Raw genomic sequence first — 19,862 nt, forward strand, 5'->3', positions numbered from 1 at the left:
GACTAAAGGGTCCCAGGTTCGATTCCGATCAAGGGCATGTACCTTGGTTGCGGGCATATCCCCAGTGGGGGATGTGCAGGAGGCAGCTGATCGATGTTTCTTTCTCATCGATGTTTCTAACTCTCTATCCCTCTCCCTTCCTCTCTGTAAAAAATCAATAAAATATATATATTAAAAAAAAACACACAACCTCCCCCCCCCCCCCAGATTTATTAACCTGGCTGGTGTGGCTCAGTTGGTTAGGTATCATCCCATGCACCTAAAGATTGCTGGTTCGATTCCAGGTAGGGGCACATGCCCAGGTTGTGGGCTCCATTCCTGGTAGGGGGTGTGAAGGAGGAAAAGTGATCCTTCCCTCTCCTTTCCTCCCTCCCTCCCTCCCTCCCTCCCTCCCTCTCCCTCTCTCCTTCCACTCTCTAAAAATCAATGGGAAAAATCTTCTTAGGTGAGATTAACAATAACAACAAAAATTGAGCTTTTTTTTTTTTTTTTTTTTTTTTTTTTTTTTTTTTAATCTGAGCTTCTTAACTACTTTGTCTATAGCTTGAAATCAATTACATTATTCTTCCTAAGGACACTCTTCTTTCGGTTCCAATCTGGCCAGGTGGCTGCTAGGACTACTGCACAGAAGTCAGTTTAACCCTTGTGGTTAAATCTACCAGTTCTTGTGTTGCACATCTTTCTCTTTCTCGGTTATCACTCTAACTTCACTGGAGTATATACTCAGCTCCCTTAGAAAGGGCACATGAAACATATATTTTCTGAGTCCTGAAAGTCTAAATGCCTTTTTTTTTTTAACTTCTCAAACCACAATTTGACTGGGGATAAAATTTTAAGTTCAAGATAACATTTCTGCCCTGACCAGTGTGGCTTAGCTGGTTGGGCATCGTCCTGTGCATGGAAAGGTTGCTGGTTGGATTCCCCGTCAGGGCACATGCCTGGGTTGCAGCAGCCAATCCATGTCTGGCTCTCACATGGATGTTTCTCTCTTCCCCTCCCCCTTTCTCTCTCTCTAAAATAAATTTAACAATATTTTTTAAAAAGGATAACGTTTCCTAATGTAATACAGATTGATTGTTATATTGCCTTCAAGGGAGAGGGAGAGAGAGAAACATCCATGATAAGAGAGAATCATGGATCGGCCGCCTCCTGCGCACCCCACACTGGGGATCGAGCCCTGACCAGGAATTGAACCTGTGACCTCCTGGTTCCTAGGTCGATGCTCAACCACTGAGCCACGCCAGCTGGGCAGTAATTGGTTTCTTCCACTTATATATTCTGCTAGTCTGGCAAATGTACCAAAAGACAGCATTCTTAAATATTTCATGACTTTTTTTTTATACTATTTTTGTTTTAGAAAAGTTTTTTTAAAATATATTTTTATTGATTTCAGATAGAAAAGGAGAGAGAGATAGAAACATCAATGATGAGAGGGAATCATTGTCTGGCTGCCTCCTGCAGGCCCCCTACTGGGGATCGAGCTGGCAACCAGAGCATGTGCCCTTGACTGGAATCGAACCTGGGATCCTTCAGTCCACTGAGCCAAACCAGTTAGGGCTAGAAAAGTTTCTTGATTTAAGGCCAAATCCCAGTTGTAGTGTTGGAGAAATGGTATTAAAACAGCTTCCAAAACAAATGCTTTCAAGAGGGAATTCTAATAAACAATCTTGCTAATAATCTTGAATTAAAAGGAAAATATTTTGTATTTTCTACACAATGCTTTTAAAATTTGAAGTAAATTAAGTTTTCAAAAAAAATAATTTCCCCTCAAAATATTGAAGTTATTGCTGCATTGTCTTCCAGCTTCCTTCACTTTGTTGCTGAACCATCTTATCCTCATTGCCAGATCCTTTTTTTGTTTTTTATTATTATTATTTTATTTATTGTCTAAAGTTTTACATATGTCTCCTTTTTCCATCCGTTTTAAATCTACATCTTGGTCAGCTGGGACGTACGTAATTCCCCTACTTCCTTATAGGTGGCGCTGCAGAGAAGGGCAAAGCGGAGCGCGCCCTGCTGGAGCAGGATAGACTTTCCAGTAGGGGGCGTATTGCGTGGGTGCGGTGCCTTGGTGAGCCTTACGTAACGTGAGGGGCGGGAACAACTCTGATTGGAGAAAGGGACCATCACTCGACAGCGCCGTTGGAGTAGAGGAAGAGGGCCCTGTCCGAAGGTGACGCTGAGGCGGCGGACGAACAGAGAGCAGAGCGGACTGTCAGAGCGAGCCACAGCGACACTGCGGATGCTCTGCCCCATCCCTCTGCGGTGAATGGCGGCGGGATGGAGCACGAGGGGAGCGGCGGCAGCGAGGGGTCGGCCGGGCTCCTGCAGCAGATCCTCAGCCTGAAGCTCGTCCCGCGAGTGGGCAACGGGACCTTGTGCCCCAACGCCACTTCTCTCTGCTCCTTCCCAGGTACCGGCGGGCGCCTGCGTTCTGTGCTTTTCCCCTCCGAGTGTAAACTGGGTCCCGCCTCCCCGAGATCTGGGGGCTCCCGTTTTCCTTCTCGAGGGGAGGGTCCCGCTCCCTCGGCCGAGAGCTGGGGGCTCCTGTCGACCCCGTAGACCGCCCCCCCCCCCAACGCCAATCCCGCGCTGGGGGCGACGTCGGAGGGGGCGGCCGCGGGTGTACCCGTCGATGAAGGGAGCTGGGACAGCATCCGAACTAGTATTGCTTTTTGGAGTTTCCAAACGCCCTAGTTCAGACTTGAACTCGACAGAGCCCTGGAGGCGGTCATCTCCGCCTTGTTTGGGCGCAGGATGCGCCTGGCCGCTTTCGTCCGCGCCGGCTTCTCGGCGTTCGCAGCTCGACGCCTAATCGCCCGGCCAGACTGAGGGGCAGTGAGAACGCACACTTCCTTTGTTTCTAGTCTAGTCTATTCCCTCTTCGCCAGGAGGTTGCCTGCCGATTGCTCGCACCTCCGTCCCACTCCACCAGCTTCTCTTTCTAGGAATCACTTTCTGAGACTTGTTGCTGAGTCTCCCGCTCACGTGTTCGACACCTTTGGCACAGCTTCTTTTTAACTCTGCTTATCCCTCCCCCACCCCCACCCCGGACCCTCTCCCGATAGGAGGGTTTTTCATATTTATAATACAAGATAGCTATCCGTGCTCCAAAAGCCGAGAGGAGAAATTCCTTGGGAAAGGCTGCGAGGGGAGAGCGCGGTTAATGTGTGTTGGAGCTTTAAGGGTAAGAAGACGGAGAACACTGGCGGTTGGAGGCTGAGGTTGGGCTCCCCAGCTAAGCTGATACCTTGACTTAGTAAAGAAAGCGAGAATGGGGCCGGAGACCTGCAAAGGAAGGAGGATTGGGTTACTGACTGTAGTAATAAACAAGGCATCTGTGATTTTTTTTTTTTCATCCGCTGGGCAGCGACTGCCAGGCGCCATTCTGTGGACACCGGGGACTTGCCGTGTATTACCTGTCCAGTATCTTCGCGGACAGGTTTGTGAAATAGCTGGTAATGGGGCAGATGCAGATGTTAGCTTGGAATCATGCCCAAAAGGGCCTGAGTTCACATTGACAGTGATAATATGGCATTCTGGAGACACTGCCCCCAAAATGAAATGTCCATGCAGTCTGGAGGCAGGCACTACAGGACCAGATTAGTTTGTTTTTTCCCCTTATTTTCCCAAATCTTTATTTTGAGAATTTTCAAACCTACTGAAAAATGGAAATAATAGTATAACAAATACCCATATACCCTTGACTGAGGTTTGTTATTCATATTTAGATTCTTTTGCTTTCTATATATGTGTACACATAACATTTTTACTTTCTGCAGAGCCATTTGAAAGGAAGTTACAGAAATGATGGCACTCGATGCCTAATACGTTAGCATAGATCTCTTATTTATTTTTTTAAAATGTGTTTTTATTCATTTTTAGAGGAAGGGAGAGAGAAAGATAGAAACATTGATGTGAGAGAATGTAGATTTTTTAAAACAAGGACATTTTATGTCATAGCCAAAAAAATTCTATATCACACCCAAGAAATTTAATATTGATAGAATATTACCTAATGTATGGACCTTGTTTAAATTTTCCCAGTTGTATGAAGAATATTGTTTGTAGTTATTTTCCTTTTTAAAAAAAATTTAGGATTTAGTCAAGGATCACACATTGCATTTAGTTGTCATGTCTCTGAGTCTGGTTGAATCTAGAATAGTTCCTTCATCTTTGTTTCAGTTTCTTGAGATGGACATTTTTGAGGAGTCCAGGCTAATTGTGTCTCAGTTTGTTCCACAGTCTAAATTTATCTAATTGTTTCTTCATCAATTACATTCAGATTAAACATTTTTGGTCAGCCTACTACCTCACAGGTGATGTTATCCACTTTCCCAGTGCATCATATTAGGAGACTTTTAACGTCTGGTGAAACGGTGTTTATCAGATCTCTCCACTGTAAGGGTACCTTAATCCCTTGATCCTTTTTTGTTGTTGTTAATTCTTACCCAAAGATATTTTTTCATTGATTTTTAGAGAGAGTGGAAGGGACAGAGGGAGAGAGAGAGACATAGACATCGATTGGTTGCCTCCTGCACACCGATCTGGGGATGGAACCTGCAACCCTTTGGTGCGAGGGGCAACACTCTAACCACTGAGAAACACTGCCAGGGCGAACTTTAATAATTTTTTTAATGTATTTTTATTGATTTCAGAGAGGAAGGGGAGGGAGAGGAAGATAGAAACATCAATGATGAGAGAGTATCCTTGATCGGCTGCCTCTTGCACGCCCCCCCAATGGGGATCAAACGTGCAGTCTAGGCATGTGCCCTGTCCTGAAATAGAACTGTGACCTCCTGGTTCATAGGTTGATGCTCAACCACTGAGTCATGCCGGCCGTGCCATTTTAAAATTAATATGTCATGTGAGGTGATACTTTGAAATTGCAAATATGCTGTGCAGTCTCTCTGGCTTTTAGTTGCCTTTTCTTTCTTTGAGAAAATATTGAGATGTCTAGATTTGGTTCAACACTTTTAACATTACCTCATATTAGAGAATCTGTAGCTATCGGAATTGTTTTGCTTTCAGAAATTGTTCTGAAGATATTAAACTGCAATATGTACTTGAGCTTATGGGTACTTCTATGGAGACATAATTGGAGGTGTTAATCACCAGGGACCATTCATTCAGCAATACAGGTTTTCCTCACTATCTGAAAGAGTTCCTGTGAAGCCCTAGCCCAGTGGTCGGCAAACTCATTAGTCAAAAGAGCCAAATATCAACAGTACAACGATTGAAATTTCTTTTGAGAGCCACATTTTTTAAACTTAAACTTCTTCTAATGCCACTTCTTCAAAATAGACTCACCCAGGCGGTGGTATTTTGTGGAAGAGCCACACTCAAGGGGCCAAAGAGCCACATGTGGCTCGCGAGCCGTGGTTTGCCAACCACTGCCCTAGCCAATTTGGCTCAGTGGATAGAGCGTCGGCCTGCGGACTGAAGGGTCCCAGGTTCAATTCCGCTCAAGGGCACGTACATTGGTTGCAGGTTCCAGGCCCTGGTCGGGGGTATGCAGGAGGCAACCAATCAATGGGTCTCTCTCACATTGGTGTTTCTCTCAGTCTCTCCCTCTAAAAATCTCCACTCTCTCTAAAAATCAATGGAAAAAATATCCTCGGGTGAAGATAAACAAAAAAAAGGGTTCTGAAAACTTGCCTAGGCCGAAATGGTATGAAGTGGAGAAGTAATCACCTTAAGACAGGCCTTGCTAATGGATGCACAAAATAAATCAAGATAAAGCACAGATGCTCACAGACAGTTCAAAACTATGAGGACTTGATGCTGAGTATAGTTCCTGGGGAAGGAACTTGGTGTCACTTGCTGCTCCTGGTGTGTGCTACCTGCAATAATGGCTCACTGCAAAGCAATCGCTGAACACTATTTTTGCTTTTTGTCTTTTTTTTTTGGAAGAGTGAAAATCCTCTTTGAATTTCTTAGACTAGTGAAAACAGTACTAACGTAGGTCTTTCGTCAAAGCAGAGTGGCAGAAAGTGAACTTTTGTGGGGGTTTTTTAGCAGAATTTTTATTTATTTATTTTTTATTTTTATCACCTGGGGATATTTTTCCACTGATTTTTAGAGAGAGTGGAAGGGAGGAGGAGAGACACAGAGAGAGAAACATCCTGCACATGTCCCTACCAGGGCCAGAAATTGAGCCTGCAACCTACGTATGTGCCCTTGACCAGAATCGAACGCAGGACCCTTCAGTCCACAGGCTGATGTTCTACCCACTGAGCAAAACTGGCTAGGGCAGAAAGTGAACTTTTAAAAAGCAGGAGATGCCTGTACACATTTGGCAAAGTGCAGGCTCTGGGCTGGGGGTATTCACTTGCATGTACCTCAAGTTGATCAGAATGTGATGAGGAAATACTTAACCTCCCTGCTATGTCTCACTTTTAGTTGGAATGATGGATACAGTAGATGCATTAAATTTGAGCTTGCTGACAGTGAATTTCATTCATTGACCTGGATTTGAAATAGTTCCTGTTTTGGCCCCACTGAAAAGGTTACTTTTATTTTATGCTAACTCAATATGGCAAAATCATTGCTCTGAAATATTCTGTGGTTTATCACTATCAGGAAGTTTTGAAATTATTTTTTTAAACCTGCATTTGCAATTTAACCATTTAGATTTCTGCCTAACCTTCCTTACTCCGAGTTGTTCAGATTTCTTTTGTTGTTGCCATTTAAAAAAATCTGAATGCCAAGAAAGGCAGATCTTTTCTTTATATCAAGAATGACATTAACTTTCTGAACACATGAATTTCATTAAAATCAATGTCAAAGTATATCTTGTGATAATTAAACTAAAAGCTAATAATATTGGGTTGTTGGAGTGCTGGGATAAAAAATGGGTCACACTTGGAGCAGTTATTTATTCATTTATTCAACAAATATTTACTCAGTGCCTGTAGAATGCCTATTGTTTTTTAGGCACCAAGTACAGATGTGGTAGTGAACAAAACAAAGGAGCTTTTATTCTAGGGGGTGAGAGAGAAGAAATAAACAAAATTTAAAAGTGTGGAAAGGAACAGCTGGTGGCGAATATGGGGCAGGGTAGGGGGATAGTAAGTGTTGGGTCTTGTGTGTCCAAGTGGAACCTTATTTTACAGAAGGTTGGAAGGCCTTTCTGATAATGCCATGGAACCAAAATCTGAAGGAAGTGAGGAGTGAGCCCCATGGCTGTTGGGAGAAGAGTATTCTGGGTGAGGGCACAGCAGGTTAGGAGACCCTGGAATAGGAGCTTACTTAAGAAACAAAAAGGATTAACCAGTTTGGATAATCAGTGGATAGAGCGTCGGCCTGCGGACTGAAAGGTCCCAGGTTCAATTCTGGTCAAGGGCATGTACTTTGGTTGCGGGCACATCCCCATTGGGGGGTGTGCAGGAGGCAGCTGATTGATGTTTCTCTCTCATCGATGTTTCTAACTCTCTCTTCCTTCCTCTCTGTAAAAAATCAATAAAATATATTTTTTAAAAAAAAGAAACATAAAAGAGACAAACCCAACACTGTGGGTAAAGCAGGAGGGGAGGGGAGGTGACATCCCAGGGACTGTATTGGAGGGTTTTGAGCAGAGGAGGGATGATCTGACTTGCTGTTGTTTTTTAAGTGTATAATTCAGCGATTTTTAGTATATTTCCAGAGTTTGCAGCCATCACCACAAGGACCTAGAGAATATTTGTATCACTCCAACAAGAAACCTCGTACCCATTATCACTGACTTTCTGTTGTTGTGTAGAGAATAGATGGAAGGCCAGATCATGACAGACAAGATCTAGCCTTGCTAGAACCAAGACCATTGGGGTGAGGCAGGCCAGGAAGACACACTCAGGAATCAGGAGTGAGGGGATAGTCAGTAGTGTCAGGTGAGAGGTGGCAGCCTGCAGTTGGTAGTCCTGGTGGGCAAGTCATCATTGTTAGGGAGGAGTGGAGGGGTATCTAGGAAAAACTCACTTTTGTCCTTTACTCTCACACTACTACCACACTCACAACACTTCTGACACCAGAGGTGTGGGTTTTCCACATCAGGTAATTCTGTGACATCAGTTGTGTGCCACTACAATTCAATTCAGTTCTGACCCTGTCTACCTGGAGTTAGCATCAGATCCCACAGGTTAAGGGCTCAGTTCCACAAGGCTGCATCCACCCCCCACTTTTAGACCCAGTCAAAAGTCCAGGTTATCATGTGTGCTTCTGACCGACTGGCTATACAACAGAGGTTCCGAACGTCCCTTCCATGGTTTGATTAATTTTCTAGAGCAGCTCACAGAACTCAGAAAAACAGTTTACTGATAGATTACTAGTTTATTACAAAGGGTATTAAAGGGTACAAATGAATGCCAGACGAAGGAGATACACAGGGTGAGGTCTGGAAGGAGCTTTTGTCCCAGTGGATTTGGAGTGGGCCATCCACCCAGCACAGAGATGTGTTTACCAAGCCAGAAGTTCTCTGAACTCTGCACTTTGGGCTTTTTATGGAGGCTCCATCACATAGGCACAATCAATTACTAACTCCACTTCCAGCCCCTCTTCCCTCTCCAAAGAATGGGGCTGGGGTGGAGCTGCATGTTCCAAGCTTATAATCCTGGCTTTGTGGTGACCAGCCCCCATGCAGGAGCCCACTAAGAGTCACCTTAGGAGAACAAAAGACGATCTGGAAATTCCAAGAGATTTAGGAGCTATGTCAGGAACCAGGGGTGAAGACCAATATGTATGTATGTATTATTTCACTAGGGAACAGATGGATCCCCTGGCAGGTCAGTGGGATTCAGTAAGAGAGGGATCTCACAGTGAGCAGTGTGGAGAGTTGCAGGCTTTTGGGCAATTAGCATTATTGCAGTCCAGCATCAGAGTTGTAGGACAGGGCAGGACTACAGTTCCTGGGAAGACTTGTGTAGTCTACTTAGAACCCCAGCTTCAGAGGACCAGGCTGTGTTCAGACAGTGTGACCCGGAACATAAGGTAGAGTGGGGCCAGCTGAAAGGATGGCTAAGTTGGTGCAGTAGATTAAAGGGAAACTGCCCACTTGGCTTAGGCTTCTTTCATTTCTGCTCATCGGGTCCAGGTGGCCTTGAGGCCTTGCTTGGAATTTAGGTGACTCAGCTGTAGATGTTACAGGGCCAAGGAGCCAGCCATTACAAACCCCTTTAGTTAATACAGAACTCAACTAGAGGATTCTACAATTTGTGGCTTTTCTCTTTAACTGAAATGTCTGTTTGAAAAACAGATTTTGTTTGCCCTGGCTTGTGTGGCTCCATTGGTTGGGTGTCCTCCTGTGCACATGCCCGGTTGCAGGTTCAATCAATCCCCAGTAGGGGGAATACAGGAGGCATCCGATCAACATTGATGTTTCTCCTCTCTCTCCCCGTCCCTCTCGCTCTAAAAATCAATTTTAAAAATCTTTTTTTTTTTTTTAAAGAAAAATAGTAAGTTCCCTGTAGGTAGAAATCTTTGTCTTTTTATGCTTTTTTTTTTTTTTCACTGAAGTGCCTGGCATATAGAATGGGCTAAATAAATATTTGTTGAATGAATGAACTCTTAGTGTTGTTGCCACTGTAACAACTTATTCCAAATTTAGTGTCTTACAACAACACAGACTTATCATTTTATAGTTCTAGAGATCAGAAGTCCAAAATAGGTTAGCAGTTCTATGTTTCTTTTAAAGGCTCTAGGAAGAATGAGTTTCCTTACTTTCAGCTTCTAGAGGTCACCTGAATTCCTAGGCTCTTGGCCTCTTCCTCCATCTTTAAAGCCAGTAGCATCTTCAGATCTCTCTGACTCTGACTTTCCTGCCTTCCTCTTATGGGGACCCTGTTATTACATTAGGCCCACTAGGAAAATCCAGGCTAATCTCTCAAGATGCTTAATCTTATCATACTTGCAAACTCCCTTTTGCCACACACTCACAAGCTCTGGGGATAAATATGTAGACATCTTTGGGGCCCATTTGTCACCAGTGCTTAATCTGATTTCCCCTTATAATCTTTTATTACAGACTATCTGATTTATACTTCAACATAAGGAAGTGATGTGACTTTAGCTGCCAAAATAAACAAAGCTGATGATAATGCACTTGATTTAAATCGTGAACAAGGAAATACTGAGATATATATAGACAAAGATTTTTGAGTGTGTTGAGCCAGGGAAATAAAAAGTACTGTATGATAATCAATAAATGGCTATTAAAGAGAGAGCAAATTAAGGTGCAGTAGATTAAAGGGAAATCATTTAGTGTTTTTTTTTTTAAGTGTTTCATTGATTGGGGTTTGCCTTTGCTATTAGAGTCCTATAATCCATCCATCTGAAAAGTGTTTTCTAAACTACTACTCATCTAATATAATAAAGCCATTTTTTCTGCATAAAGTGATTTAAGTGGCACTATATAAAACATGTAGGCACTGAGGTAGCTAATGGATGTAGCTCAGGGTTGCAGGAGAGTGCAGCGTGCTTCCCCCTCAGAAACTCGGAGGTGCTGACCTGTTTTGCCAAAAGGCCTTTCAGCTTTTAGGAAAATTGAGGTGTGGTTTGGTAGTCTAGCAGGTCGCCTGGGCAGGCCTTGTGCTCCAGAGTGGGACCAGGTGAGTGTTGGTGTGTTAGTCCGCTCAGGCTGCTGTTACAAAATACCATAGACTGAGTGGCTTAAATAACAGACATTTATTTTCCCACAGCTCTGGAGGCTGGAAGTCTAAGATCAGGGTGCCAGCATGGTCGTGTTGTGGTGGGGCCCTCTTGGGTCACCTTCTTGCCATGTCCTCACATGCTAGGGAGAGAGGGAGAGATCCTTTTTCCTCTTCTTAGGCTACAGTACTATTATATTAGAGCTTCAATATATGAATTTTGGTGGAATACGTTCAGCCCATAGCAGTTGGGTAGCACACCTAAGTGTCCAGACCCACTTTTATGGACGTTAACTTAGAGTGTCTCTGGCAAACCTAGGCTTCACCTCCAGGTCCACTCCCAGATGGTTATGTGGCAGCCAGTAAGAAGCCAGGTGCCAGCAGCCTTGAGTTGCTGCAGAAAGCAGTGCTTATCTTTAAAATTTGGGGAGCTCCAACAGGGCCCAAGAGCAGTGTTAGGTCAGTGGTGGCAGCCAGCAGCCAGCATGGCAACTGCTCTGCATCTTGGAGGCAGATTTGCAATCCCATTTGTCTATTCTGGGGCAGTGGTATTCCTCGTGCCTTCACATAACTTAGTTGTACATTGGGTGGTGATATGGAGGTCAGAGTCTGGTAAGGACTATGGGACTTAAGATGGGGTTAACTCCTTTGGAAGGGAATTGCATGGTACTGTACCGTATCTTGGGAATGAGCTAATGGTGGAGTGGCGTACAAGGGGGCCTTAGGCTGGGGGCCAGACTGCTCTCACTGAGTCAGGGTGCAGCAGAAGCTGCCCAGGCAGGAGGGATTTGTGGGTGTCAGAACTCTAGTGGGTGCACTTTTATTGGGGAGGAGCAGTATCTAGATACCAGACAGTGAAACATCTGGAATTGCTGCCAAGAAGAGAGGGCCAGTCTCCTGGGCAGTGGAAGCAAGAAGAGCTCCCGGCCCAAGGCTGGAAAAGCTATAGTAATGTAGGTTTGTTTCTGAAGAGGACAGGACTCAAACCGTGAGGATTCAGAATCCTGCCCGCAATTTCTGATCAACACTGTTGACTGGAAAGGTTTTTTTCTTTGTAGAGGAAGGGCAGTAGTTAGTAAATATATATTTTTATATACTACATATATATTATTTTTATGATATATATTTAATTTTTAAAGTTGGGACACAACTATTTAATTACTTTATATTCCATATTGCATGATTTAATGTCTTTTAACAGAATTCGCAAAAAACCATCAATCCAAATACTAGTAGACCAGTTTCAACAGTTTCATAAAACAACTAGTAACCCAGTGCACGGATTCATACACATTGAAAGGAAAATAATTAGAAGAAATATTTTAATATTGCTATTCGCCCTTTCTCAATAATAGAAGTGTCAGAGATGAAAGAAAATTAGTAAAATGTACATGAAATATTTGCACCTGGCTATAAAGCAAGTTGGGTTCCTGGGCTGAAGAAACTCCAAGAAGGCTAGTCACTAGGGAGAGGAAGCCGGGCATTGCTATGTGACATCATTACCCGGCACCCACAGCAACTGTTTCTGGGCTGGGCTGTGGGCCGCATTTTGCATGGGGTCTTGGCAGAGTTGGCTGTGATTTGGTGGGGTGGTGGTGGGGCCTGTGTCCCACTTAGGGGAAGACAAGTGTTGCTTTGTCGTTGCCAGGTCCGTGGTGCCATTTATTTTTAAATGGCCAGTGCACTTCATGGCAGCTCCTGCGTTGAGCATCTGCCCCCTGGTGGTCATCGCACATCATAGCTACCGGTCAGATGGACGGACACCTAGCCTTTTATATATATATATAGATTTTGGCCCTGGCTGTTGTTGCTCATGCACAGAAGGGTTGCAGGTTCGATTCCAGGTCAAGGGCATGTACCTCCCTTGCAGGTTCAATTCCCTCCCCCACCCCCACACCACATCCCCATCAGGGTGTGAGTGGGATGCAAGTGGGAGGCAACCAGTCGATCTATCTCTCAACTATGTTTCTCTCCTCTCTCTCTTTCTCTCCCCCTGCCCCCCACTTTCCCTCCTTTCTACTCTCTCTAAAAAAAAAAAAAGGGAAACATATCCTCACTCTTCAGGTGAAGATTTAAAAAAAAAAATGAGCTTTGATATCCTAAAAGGAGGTAGTGGCTTGATATTTATTTCACTGTCTTGAGAATGATTGTTGAATGAATATAATTGTACTAGAGGCCCGATGCACTAAATTCATGCAAGGGGCTCAGCCCTTGCAGCCACAGCAGCTGCCTCGGCCCTTGCAGCCCTGGCTTTGTCCAGAAGCTCGTCCGGACAGTCTTCTGCTGTTAGGCCTTTTGGTCGATTTGCATATTACGCTTTCATTATTATAGATAGCTTTCCAGTTTAGGAGACCGGATAGTAAAAAAGCCAGGAAAAATCACAGGCATTGATTGCAATGAACTGTCAATGAATTTACGCTTGTAACTTCTTATGGGAGGGACATTATTTAGGGCAGTTTTCACATCTGTGGGGGTAGTTTATCAGGGATTGGTCAGGTTTTTCTGTGAAGAGCCAGCTAGTTAATATTCTGGGCTTTGTAGGCCATGTGGTCCCTGTCACTGTTTCAGCTCTGCTTTTGTAGCTTGAAAGCAGCCATAGACAAGACTTAAATGAATGGGCATGGCTCTGTTCCAATAAGACTTTATGTACTAAAACAGGTGGTGACTGTAGTTTGCTGGTCCCTTTAAAACCATCAACATTTGGATACTTGACTGATGAACCTGCATTGCAACTGAATGGCTTTGAGAGTGTATGACTGGATATAATGACCGCCCCTTTGTAATGACAGCACTGGGAAAGGCAGTGATTTGTGACCTTTCTTTGCTTTCCCTTGTAGAGATGTGGTATGGTGTGTTCCTCTGGGCACTGGTATCTTCTCTCTTCTTTCATGTCCCTGCTGGATTACTGGCCCTCTTCACCCTCAGACATCACAAATATGGTAGGTTCATGTCTGTAGGCATCCTGTTGATGGGCATCGTGGGACCAATTACTGCTGGAATCTTGACAAGTATGTTAGACATTAAAATATCAGTCAAAATATTTCATATGACTTAGTCAATTTCAGGACCCATTTTAGAAACATGTTTGAGTGGGATGAAGAAAAAGAATGGCCTTTAACCACAGGTCCTTTTTTTAAATGTATTTTTTTAAAATATATTTTTATTGATTTCGAACCATGGACTCCAACCATGACCTTCAGGTTCATAGGTCAATGCTCAACCACTGAGCCACGTTGGCAGGGCTGTATTGTTTTTTTCCTCACCCTCAGGCCCCCATATTTGGCTAATATCTTTGAGTTCCTGAGTCAGGTTTTCTCTTGCTGGCTTCAGGAAAGCCGTGTTAAGCTTTGTGAGGTACATCTGACAAAGGTCACCAGCAAAAGAAAGATATTTGCCTTTTGGAAGCTATTGGTCCTTCTTCATTAGCTGTCACTTGACTGATAGCGTGGAAGGATGGTTGATTACTTCCATTTGGTAGTTGGTTACTTTAAGGATGGAAGAATAATTCCAATGATAAGAATTCTTGTTTAAAAAAGGACCTGGTTATTTTTTTCCTCTCAGGACTTTCTGAGTAAAAAATGGAGTAACATTTATATTATAAATTATTTTTACCGGTGTTTTTTTTTTCTTGGCTTTTCTCATGTCACAGGGATGAGAATAAGTTTAAATCTTTTAAAGCTCATAATTAAATAGAAATAACATGTATATTTTATATAAATTATAAAGTATAAGAAAGCAAAAATAAAAATCCTCCATTTCCACATCCCTAAATGATAATCACAGTTTGCATTTGGGTATATACTTTCAGACTTTTTTCTGGGTATACATGTAAAACATAAGTATATTCTTAAAAAATAGAAACATAATATTCCTACTAACTTGTAACTTTATTTCCCCTGTGAATTTAAACCTTGAGCTTCAAGCAGAAATCTCCCTTTGTCTCTTTGACTTGAGGGGGCTTTGGGCACAAAGTGGCCTCTTTTCTCTGTGTTCTGTAAATGGTGAGACCTTTGTGATAACACCGGAAGGAGGCCAGTTTTCTCCTGTCTGCAGAAAGGAGTTTCCATAACAGGCCTTACCCAATATTTTTACTATATCAGTTGTCTTCAGAGACCCTCTGCTCCAGTTTCCTGACCGGAGTACTGGCTCTGAAGACCTGTTTCAGATTTCTCATCAGTAAAATAGGGGTAAACACTGCCCACCTCATATGCTGTGTGTTGATTAAATGAAATAATGTATATATAAAGTATTTAACATAATACTAACACATAGTAATTATGCAATAAATGTCATGTTTATTTCTGTCTTTAAGATTTTATGCCTAGAGTCTCTGTTTCCTTCTCATGTTGTTGCTCCTTGTATAAGCTTTTTCCTTTCTTCCCATCTTCATCATCGAAATCCCACTTTAGGGCCCAGTTCAAGTTGCTTTGGCTTCTTTCTACCCAACCAACTTTTTTGGAGCTAAATTATAAAGGGGCCCAATGAAACATGTGCCTCTCAGATGTTAGTAGCACAGTACTGTATGCATTGCTACTGGAGGTGGGCATTTCAAAGTCATAAATGTTCCAGGAAAGCAACACAGGTATTAGGTAATATTGTTCTTCTTAAAACATGTTAATATACATTCAAATCACATTTATATACTGTGTGGACATGTGATTGAGACACTGTTTGTTTTGAATCATTCAAAATCTCTTTCATGCTTATCCTTCTGTCTTGTGTTCCCAACTAGATCCTGTGTACTATGAAAATAGGTATCACACCTTACAAAACATAGAAATACATAAATATTTGAATGAATACACTGAGAATTTTGTTTGGAGCATTTGGGGGAGTCATCTAGAAACTTTGGATCTGTTTTTTTTTTTTAATTAATGAAATCTTTTTTTTTTTTTTTAAATATATTTGGCTATCCACTGAGCCAAACCGGCTAGGGCCTCAGTTTCTAGGGAGTTATAGTGAATAACATAATAAAAACAATTAATGACATAGGGAACAGAAAGGAATCCCTGAGTATCCCTCCCTTCACACCCTTTGAATTAATAAATTTATAGGCTTAGAGTCCTCTCTTCCTTTTTGTACCCCTCTCTTCCCTCTTCCATCCATTTCCTGAAGGGAATTCTGAGTATTGTAGAAAGTGGAGTGGGGATTCCCTGTGGCTTCTCCTGAAATTTTTTTTTAAAATATATTTTACTGATTTTTTACAGAGAGGAAGGGAGAGGGATAGAGAGTCAGAAACATCGATGAGAGAGAAACATTGAAACCCCCTACTGGGCATGTGCCCACAACCAAGGTACATGCCCTTGACTGGAATCGAACCCTGGACCCTTCAGTCCACAGGCCGACACTCTATCCGCTGAGCCAAACCGGCTAGGGCCTCCTGAAATATTTCTTGCTCAGTCTCACACAGAAAATTCTTTGTCATTTATTGCCAAGAATTTATTAGGTACCTGTTAAATGCATGGGAGAATAAAGAGATGTTTTTGAGTTTGTAATCAGATTATGTATAAATTGCAATCTTTGTGATTTGGGTTATGACTTCCAGATGGTTTTATTCACTATGTCCAGGAGACTCTTGGTTTTAAGGAGTCACTTTTCAACACTTAAAAGCATATGTCCTTAAATTGCAAAACTTATAAGGAATACTTAAAACCTAGGCTAGTCAGCAAAAAGAATAGGGGAAACAAAACATTTCTATAATATTTAAATTTTAATGTAAAAATCTGGAACATTTTACTTATAGTTGAATTTTAAGTGCTATAGCTTCATGATTATATTGATCTTGATTTTTCTTTTAACACTTGAATTTTTGAACAGGTGCAGCAATTGCTGGAGTATACCGAGCAGCAGGAAAAGATATGATACCATTCGAAGCCCTCACCTTGGGCACCGGACAGACATTTTGTGTAGTGGTGGTCTCTTTTTTACGGATTTTAGCTACTCTATAGCATACACCCTTATACTATGACATGGAACCTAAGGTTTAAAGAATTCTCAGAAAGAACAAAATATGGAAAGTAGTGTTTTCTTAGTTCTTTAAATGGAAGCAACTTGGATGAAAAAATATGTGAAGAATAGCATCTCAGCCTTTTCTTCCATTTGAAGCTCCAAGGAATTGAAGCTCTTTTTGGACTCCTATTGTGCTCAACCAAAACAAATCAAATTTTATTTTGTTTTGATATTTAATTTAAGCAGTTTTACAGGTACACCTTTACCCAAAGCCAAGGCATCGGTGCTTCTGGGTTTGCAGTCTTCGTACTGAAATGTACAATATTCTGCGAGAAAATGCAGTGTTGCATCTTTCAGAAAAACTATTGGTTTATTTCTGAGCAGAGCATAATGTACTAAAAATCTTATTTGATCTAATCATGATTAATATTTGGCATGCTCTTCTTTTGCTACATCTTCATGATAGTAAGTGCCAAATAGGTTTTGGTTGAGTATAGCTTTGTGAACAAAATTGGGAAATAAAACAGGGAAAAAAAATATCTAGAATACAAACAGTGACTTTGATTCCACTCTTTTTTAAAAAAGGAGATAACTACTGAATGATGTGACATTTTATAGATAACGATCTTGACCTCTGATTATTTAATATATTTTAAAAGATGTGAATTTGTTTTATACACTTTGTCAAAATAAGCTAATTGAGACTTTTCAGATTTCCAGTACCACCTTTCCCTATCACTTTTATTCTATTAGTTTTATTTGGTTTAATTGGAAATATATCCCATTAAATAACTCAAGTTGAAAATTCTAAGCCAAATTGGTTAGGATACTCTTGACATTAAGGCACATAAAAAAAAAAAAGATACTTTAAACATTCTGTTATAGTTTTTATTGACTGGTTTATTATTAGCTCTTGAAAACTTGTAGAAGTACAGCTTAAACTAGCATTAGGGTTATTGATTTCTCTTAACAGCTACTTAATCTTCTTAAATCCTTAGTGCTGGGTCTTCAGCCCATTTTTACAGTATTGTGTGTCACTCCCAGAAAGTACCTAAAGTTTAATTTCCAGATATGTCTTCTACTTTGCCCTTTACATTTTCCTTTTAGAGAATTTATGTCCTTAAAGAGAATTAAATATTGAGTTTTTAAAAATCCAATTTTAGCTATTTAAAATTTCTTCTACTGCCCAACTTTCTTCTTCATTAAAAGGCCTGAAAACTGTGACCTTCAAAACAGAAAGGATTGCAAAAATTAGTGTCTAACTTGATCCTGACTATTGAAACTGTTTTGTATAGAATACAATCAGTGTTGTTATCTGTTTTCCAAATAGCTTCTGGTAATTAAGTCTGACGTTTCTAACGGAAAGTTTTCATTGTGAGAGTAAGGCTGACAGCCCATGAGGTCATGTACACACGACTGTGTCTGTTCTACTTAAAGAAATATGCATTCTGGCTTTTGAATAAAAATAGCTGGGAGGACCAATTTACTAGGGATAGTCAAAGATAAAAATTACAAAGGGGTCACAGAAATTAACTGGACATTTTCTTTTAACTAATAGGCCAGTGGTTGGCAAACTCATTAGTCAACAGAGCCAAATACCAACAGTACAATGATTGAAATTTCTTTTGAGAGCCAAATTTTTTAAACTTAAACTTCTAACGCCACTTCTTCAAAATAGACTCGTCCAGGCCGTGGTATTTTGTGGAAGAGCCACACTCAAGGGGCCAAAGAACCACATGTGGCTCGCGAGCCGCAGTTTGCCGACCATTGTAATAGGCTATTAGACCACTTATCGAAATTATGGGGACATACTCAGACTAGGTTGGAAATTACAGGTAGAGTTGGAATGCAGGCAAATGTCCTTAGACATACCCCAATAAGATTACTCTCCAATGCTCAAATCCTTCTTTCAAGCAAATTAAAAAAATTTTTTTTTGCAAAATTTAAAACAGTCTTTAGTTTAAGAGTATTTTTCAGTTGAAGGAGCTGTGATTTTGAAAAGTAGCTATTCAGTATCAGAAATATGGGATGTTGTAGCCTTTATTATAAGAAGTGATTTTAATCATCTCTATCAAAGTACGGTGTTCACACAACATTCTTTTGGGTAGAATTTCACAAATTAAACAAGTGGGCCAGTGGTTGGTGGGACTCACCCCCTGAATACTAATTTTTGAACATATGGATCTATGATTTAAATGTTTGGTCACTTTTCTTTTAGAGCCAAGACACAAAAATTAATGCATTTTGAAAGATGTCTTCTGTTTCCATCTCTTTCATGTTTTCGTATATTTTGATTATCCACTCTTCTTAAAAACTTCAAATAGAAAATGTATCTTCAAATTGAATGTTTCTTCCATCCCAGTATGTGAACATTCTTCTGTGAATATATGTATATATATTTTATGTAAATTGAGCTTTGTAGCTTAAAATGTTTTCAGAACAAAACTGTTTTGTGTATTTTTTTTAATTTCTCACCTCAAATACACAATTATTTGGGGATAGTTGCTCAGAAGAAAAAATATTGGCATTTGTGTTGAACATTTTATTTTATCATCTATAGTTTAAGAATTTTTACCAACTGGCTTTTTTAAGAGACACATACAACCATCCCATCCCCCAGCTGTGCATCCACTTTTCCTTTTTTTTTTTTAATGTGGGGGAGGGAGACCACCCCCAACCATAAAAACTGATTTCTGTATTCTTTAAAATGGGTGTTTGGGGGTAAAGGCATTTCATGAAAACTTAAGTCCACATTTAAATGCGTAATGAATATTCCAAGAGAAACGTGTCTCTGTGCTATTAACCTTTTTTTGGCAGCAAAACATTACTTCCTAGGAAATGTCCAAACTAGTGAGAAAATGTTCATGCAAATAATTACCTTTAAACCTTTCCTTATGTTGTTTAAGTTTTTAAATTGTATGTTGGCTTTTGATTCCAATGCCCTTTCTGACTGCTCTGGTTTGAATTAAGTTCTTATTACAACTGCAATGCATATAACCTTCCCTAAGAAACCATTTCCTGGAATGTGAAACCCTGGTGCCATTAGCTGTTTATACGCAGAACATCTTATGTGCCTGCATTTCTTGTTGTGCACTCTGTTTGGCTGGTTGTGACTAAAATCAGCGTAACTTTTTGTATTAGATTATTTCACTAACTGCAACAGTCAAAATGATCAAATCTTTGTACGATGAAAAATTATTTAAATTGTATTTTTCTACTGATTTCTAATTCTGGTATAAATGTTTATCAATAAAGAATTACTTTCAATTCTGTGAACTGGAACTGTTATTTCTT

General features: G+C 41.0%; 1 protein-coding gene across 4 annotated transcripts; it reads left to right on the forward strand.

The window, feature by feature from the left end:
• The first annotated feature begins 2,128 nt into the window (after nt 1-2,128).
• On the forward strand, nt 2,129-19,842 carry TMEM170A (transmembrane protein 170A). 4 transcript variants are annotated; one of them, XM_080645141.1, is made up of 4 exons: nt 2,129-2,413; nt 3,371-3,442; nt 13,457-13,627; nt 16,437-19,835. In XM_080645141.1, the coding sequence occupies exons 1-4, from the start codon at nt 2,281-2,283 to the stop codon at nt 16,565-16,567; spliced, it is 507 nt and encodes a 168-aa protein (XP_080501267.1). In that variant the 5' UTR covers nt 2,129-2,280; the 3' UTR covers nt 16,568-19,835. The 4 variants fall into 4 exon arrangements, with proteins under 4 accessions (XP_080501267.1, XP_080501270.1, XP_080501268.1 ...); XM_080645142.1 differs by having other exon boundaries at nt 2,136-2,413; nt 13,457-13,558; nt 16,437-19,841; XM_080645144.1 differs by lacking the exon at nt 3,371-3,442 and having other exon boundaries at nt 13,457-13,558; nt 16,437-19,842.
• The last annotated feature ends 20 nt before the right edge of the window (nt 19,843-19,862 follow it).

This window comes from Plecotus auritus, assembly GCF_963455305.1.
Source record: "Plecotus auritus genome assembly, chromosome: 10".
NCBI lineage: Eukaryota > Metazoa > Chordata > Mammalia > Chiroptera > Vespertilionidae > Plecotus > Plecotus auritus.

Bases quoted from the DNA above. Each gene is read 5' to 3' on its own strand.
- TMEM170A (XM_080645141.1), top strand. From the start codon at position 2,281: ATGGAGCACGAGGGGAGCGGCGGCAGCGAGGGGTCGGCCGGGCTCCTG. The intron at 2,414-3,370 runs GTACCGGCGGGC...TCCGCTGGGCAG, and splicing joins TTCTCTCTGCTCCTTCCCAG to CGACTGCCAGGCGCCATTCT. The intron at 3,443-13,456 runs GTTTGTGAAATA...TTTCCCTTGTAG, and splicing joins TCCAGTATCTTCGCGGACAG to AGATGTGGTATGGTGTGTTC.